At 37.9% G+C, this 5,444-nt stretch overlaps 2 protein-coding genes across 3 annotated transcripts in view; both read right to left on the minus strand.

The window, feature by feature from the left end:
* Positions 1–710: 710 nt before the first annotated feature.
* On the minus strand, positions 711–2,888 carry bola1 (bolA family member 1). 2 transcript variants are annotated; one of them, XM_020609716.1, is made up of 2 exons: positions 2,796–2,888; positions 711–1,759 (listed from the first exon to the last, which is right to left on the minus strand). In XM_020609716.1, the coding sequence occupies exon 2, from the start codon at positions 1,733–1,735 to the stop codon at positions 1,283–1,285; it is 453 nt and encodes a 150-aa protein (XP_020465372.1). In that variant the 5' UTR covers positions 1,736–1,759; positions 2,796–2,888; the 3' UTR covers positions 711–1,282. The 2 variants fall into 2 exon arrangements, with proteins under 2 accessions (XP_020465372.1, XP_020465371.1); XM_020609715.1 differs by lacking the exon at positions 2,796–2,888 and adding an exon at positions 2,678–2,782.
* A 535-nt stretch (positions 2,889–3,423) lies between these two features.
* sv2a (synaptic vesicle glycoprotein 2A) overlaps positions 3,424–5,444 on the minus strand; it is a 49,277-nt gene continuing 47,256 nt past the window's right edge. The window contains exon 13 of the mRNA XM_020609675.1: positions 3,424–5,007. Coding sequence (XP_020465331.1) covers positions 4,968–5,007 — 40 coding nt within the window. The 3' untranslated portion in view covers positions 3,424–4,967. The remainder of the gene's footprint in view (positions 5,008–5,444) is intronic.

A 5,444-nucleotide genomic window follows, 5' to 3' on the forward strand; every position in this document is an offset into this window, starting at 1 on the left:
AATCATTGTTTCTTGAGACTCCAACCAATGATATTTGATGTAAGCTTGAGGAGAGATCTTTGGTCGACATCATGGCAGGACAACATGACCCTGGGTGACATATACAACTCCAAGATAGAAACAGATGAACCATACACACAGTAAACAGGGTGTCATTCTGACAAGCGTAAACTTCTGAACATTTTGTATCCATGTCCTCCGTTTTGTTCAGCCAATCACTGTAAAACCAACATACAAAAATATAACTGGGCTGAAATTTACTGAATCACAGATTACCTGTAACAGTGATTTTTGTTACCTTTGACTAGTCTGCTTTTTGTGTACATCTCTAACATGTTATGAAATAAAACATTTAGCATTAGATTTTAAATAAAATTTCTAAGCTATTAAAATATATTAGACACAAATTAGTCCTGAGACGACTCCAGTGTTATCAGTAGTATGTGTTTTAGTATGGCTACATGTACATTCATAAGGAAAAAATAAAATCTGGCTTGGTCTTTCATGATCAACTTTAAGGGGAACAATGAAGACATCTTGTGTTCAACAGCTCACTCACCCAATTGGCTTTGTCATATTATTTGAGCACATACTGCCCTCATGTGTTCTGACAGTGGTACTGACATTATCCTCCCAAACACAGGTAATGGTCACATCACGCACAGTCACAATCACCAAGATAGTGAATAAAATGTGTCAGTAGTGGTAACTTAAATCATGAATTGGAGAAATTTATTTTCAATTTTTAAACAATACAGTTTAATTTCACTGACTTGTATAAATGCAGGCATGAGCTTTTGGTCTGAAATAATACTACACAGCCAAACAGGCAACTTACAGATATACACACCAACATAATAGGCCTAGAAGGTACCATAAATGACATATAGGGCCTTCTCTGCCAGTAAAATAGGCATTTTACTCCACTGGTCTGAATTCACAGGGACTATGAACACTGTAGAATTAAAATCTTTGCTGTCCTTGTACTGTATTTTTCAACAGTGCAAAATAACTCCAACCTGTAGTGAAAAGAGATTACAATGTTTTGTTTGCTTTACCTTCTAATACAGCATGTTTTACTATGACTGGAAAGAAAGACATCACAGAAACCTTTTTTTGTACTGAAGACTGCAACAGGATCCTGACTGCTAATACACCATGTATGGACAAATGGAAAACAAAAAGCTTCAAAGAATTACAACTATGTAAAGTTACAAATGAAACACAAATCTTTGCACCTCTCCCAAAGCATCCACCTGCATTCTTCACAGCTCAATACATTTCACTCCCTTCCGGCCTTCAGTTTCTCCTCCATTGTGTGATCTCCTTTCGAACCTCCCATGCAGGGTGGACTCTTAGCCAGGGTGGGGTTACTGTCCCACTGCTCAGGAGTTTTTGCTTGGATAGCCAGTGCATGAACACAGTTGCTCAACTCCTCCTTCAAAGCCTCATTAATCATACGGTGGCGCTGTATTAGTGGCAGACCCTGAAACTGGGAGCTGACAACCAGGACACGAAAATGGGACTCAGATCCGGGGGGCACAGCATGCATGTGGCTTTCATTGTGGACCTCTAAGTGGTCTGGCTTGAATGTATTAGTTAGTTTGGTTCTGATAGCACACTCAACGGGCCGGCTGTGGTCTGGGTCCATGTATGGTCTGAAGTGAGCTAGAGGCCGGGTTAAGGCAAGACTGGTGGAGATGGGCCGAGCACAGCAGAGGACAACGTGCAGCATCAAGAGCTTGTGACTGGAGATCACCTAAGAGAGTTAGACTGGTATGAATAGATGTTGATGATCTGAGAGGTAATAAACTGTTTAACACACCTTCCACTGACTTGGCTACTTATGAAACAGTAGCAATGAGCAGCTGGTTGTATTTCTAACATTAAGTTACAACCAACAGTAGCAATGAGCAGGTTGTATTTCTAACATTAAGTTACAACTTGAGAGGAATGATCAGTATCGGCCAGGACACGACCAATCCACACTACAGTGTCCGTGCCATTATAAAATACATTTCTTTAGGTACCAGTATGGTGATAGGTGCCACAGCAAGGCCTGGCCTCACATTCCTTACATAAGGATGACCACAATACATTCTACGCAGTACACACTTCTAATTTGGAAAACATGGGAGCGTTGTTCTTGTACATGTTACCAGCAGATATCCAGAGCTGAGTTATCGGAATCAGTATCGAGAGCGAGAAAACAAACTATAAACGTCGTAAATGTTCAAGTTATGCCAAAGTTGTATTTAAACGGAGTAGCATTATACATGTTTGTATATCTATTAAAATGACCATTGAATGACTGGACCTTCATGACAGGCGTCGTTATATCTGTAACAGGATTTTAATGCCACTGTAGAGCCTCTGAACTTAATTCATACAAAGTGACATTTGTAACCTGTCATACACAGCCAACTCAGTAATTAGCCCTGGGTTAATTTACGAAAGAACGAATGTAAGCTATATGACGAGTCTTTGCTGTCGACGTTAAGTAAGTAATTTGCATTAGAAGGCACTATTACAGTCACATGTGAGTTGGTGAGACAACTACAAACCACAATGCCATTGTAGTGCTAGCTAAACTTCAGCTAATTCAGTTTGCTAGCGTTAGCTGTTAGCTTGAATAATGAAACTAATACGTAAGGAAAGTGAGACAATGTAACCGAACCTTTACACCGAACAGCTCCATAAAATATAACGCATGCATCTGGTTTTGACAGTTCACTTAAATAATAAATTTCTGAATATAATATTAGCCAAAAGGTAGAGTACATTTAGCCACTAACCTTGCAAATAACGTCAGTTACATCCCTGGAATCATTGCGCAATAGCCACCGGAAGTGTTGTGCACAAGATGGGGTTTGTAGTTTTTATTCACTTGTCGGTTCCCCAGTAGAATCTCTGGTGACTGTAGACTTTTAAGGTTGACTTCAGGCGAGGTACACATTAAACATTTGCTTTACACAGTCCAGCGTTATTAACACAGGTATTCGGGATACAGATGTGCAGATGAAAAATGCTACCTTATTCCTTCAAACCAATATTTGAAGCTCAAACTGAAGATGCAGTGTTTTAGAGTCTCTTTGTGGTCACTGAAAGACTGAATCGGATACTGTAATACAAAGACCTGTACCTGCACTTTAGGCTACATATTTGATTGTGCATTGGTCTAAAACTTACCTTTCACTTTTTTTTTTTTTTACTCAGGGTGGTAGTGGATCTGCTGTTGTTTTGTTCCAATTTGATCCTTTTTTCATACAAGGTCTTGTTACTCTTGTTTAAATGTAGTTTTTACATTTTATGAATAAATTTATTATTATGCTTTGATTTTAATGCCACTGAATATTGATTGTTGCTTCTCATTGAACAGCACTGAAAACTGGAAACAAAGAAATGACACAGAACGACTTTTCCTGAATTTTTGCACTTGTTTATTCTTCATTTGTTAACCATTGTGATTCCAAAGGGTCGGCTGCACATCAAAGTCCAAACCCAAAAATCAACAGGAAGAAAACATAAGAAAAAAATCTCACACACTTAAAGAGAACTGATGTCACATTTAGGTTAAATAGGATTCATAACTGGTATTTAACATTGATGTATTTACTCATGTTTCATTCTCATTTACAAAATACACAAAACCATAGACAACATACAGCATTGTTCATTTACACATTTTTTAAATTACTTTTTATATATCTTTATATTTATGGTTCCACAAGCAGATTTTATACTTAATCAGCTACGGTTCCTACAGCACAGTACAATGACGAATGTGATAAAATTCCTTGTTACATTTAATTAATGGCAATGCAATCTTATTGACAAAAGGGCTAGAATTGTTTTAGAGAGGATACAGAAATGTTAGCAGTTTAGTCCTGCGACATTATTAAGCCAACAATCAGCATTTTAATGGACAAGGCCAGCATATAGTAATGTGCTCCAATTCCCAACAGCTTCAAAGCCAGAAGAGAGAAAAAGAGACAAATACCAAACACTTATTGCTTTGTTAACTTTTTGCACTCACGATTGATTGTTGCTCAGACAACAAGTTATTTATACCAAAAAAACCCTGTGACATAAGCTAAGATATGTGTCTATGAAAGACAATCTTGACTTGGACAGAGCCTGAAGTGAGACACTGAGGCATTTTAGCATTTTAACAGCATTTCATGTTGAAGAAATACATCAGTTACCATGACATCATTGTTCATTTCTTGAGTGATACAGGAAAACATACAGAGAACAGGACTGCTGACGCTTGGCTTTTATATTTGTACAGTTAATGTACATATATATACTATCACTGTGCTTTTAAGAGTGGATCTGGGCAAAATTTGCTTTCTTATTTACTGGCCACTTTAGCTTCGGGAGCCATTATTTCTTGTTGTTCTAAAACAAGAGCATCTAGACTCCTAAAGATGAAAATGAAGTCTTCATTACCACATACAATAATAAGGCCAGGTGTTCTTGTTTCACATGAATGGCAGTTGGAAACCTACAGAGACTAGCTGCAATACAGCAAATGCCCAGAGTTCAAAAGGGTTGGAGAGCTATTAGTTACATTATAGTTATTTTTATATACATATATTCATATCTATAACAGGGAATTGATGTGTAATGTGTAAACTCAGGCCATACAAAATATTTGGCAATGGTTAATGAGAGGTGGTACTCATGGCACACTTATGATAAGGAGTCAGATATCAAATTCGGAGTTATTGTAAGAAGGAATGAGACAATAAATTGTAAGGGCCATCAATGCTTGAAGCAACTATGTTCACAACTATTCAATTGTCACAATCTTGTCCTTTGGTAGGTTTTACCTTTGTGCTCTTGCTAAATGCTCACCTTGTTCTTCATTAAATCTCTAGTAGGCTGCACCAGGACGTGTTTTGAAGAACTCGGGGCATTCACATTTGTGCATGTACGACAGTGTACACAGTGCAATGGGTTGTCTATTCAGCTTCAGTCTCGAGTCTACGTATGGCTGCTATCCTACAAAACGGCAGTTTGGACATAAACATTTTTTGTTAATCTGACATGTCATCATTTTTGTTTTCTTTTACCATGTAATTGTGAACAGTTAACCATTACTTTCCTAAATCAGGGGAATTATTTTCACTGACACTCTGTGCTGTATATGGTAGTGAGTTCTACGGTGGCCGACACGGTCACAACACATGCAAAAGACACAACACATGCAAGACACAAACGCGGTATTGAACAAAACACATGCAAACGGAAAACGCTGCATTAATCAAAAAAACACATGCAAGACAGAAACGCGGCATTAAACAAAACACATGCAAAAGGAAAACGCTGCATAAACCAAAAAACACATGCAAAAGGAAAACGCTGCATTAACTGAAAACACATGCAAAAGGAAAACGCTGCATTAACCGGAAAACACATGCAAAAGGAAAACGCTGCAT

Source organism: Monopterus albus, unplaced genomic scaffold, assembly GCF_001952655.1.
Source record: "Monopterus albus unplaced genomic scaffold, M_albus_1.0 scaffold101.1, whole genome shotgun sequence".
Lineage (NCBI taxonomy): Eukaryota > Metazoa > Chordata > Actinopteri > Synbranchiformes > Synbranchidae > Monopterus > Monopterus albus.

Excerpts from the sequence above, each read along its gene's own strand:
- bola1 (XM_020609715.1), bottom strand. The coding sequence starts at position 2,716 with ATGCATGCGTTATATTTTATGGAGCTGTTCGGTGTAAAG. Across the intron at positions 1,760-2,677 it reads TGGAGCTGTTCGGTGTAAAG|GTGATCTCCAGTCACAAGCT; the intron begins GTTCGGTTACAT and ends TAACTCTCTTAG.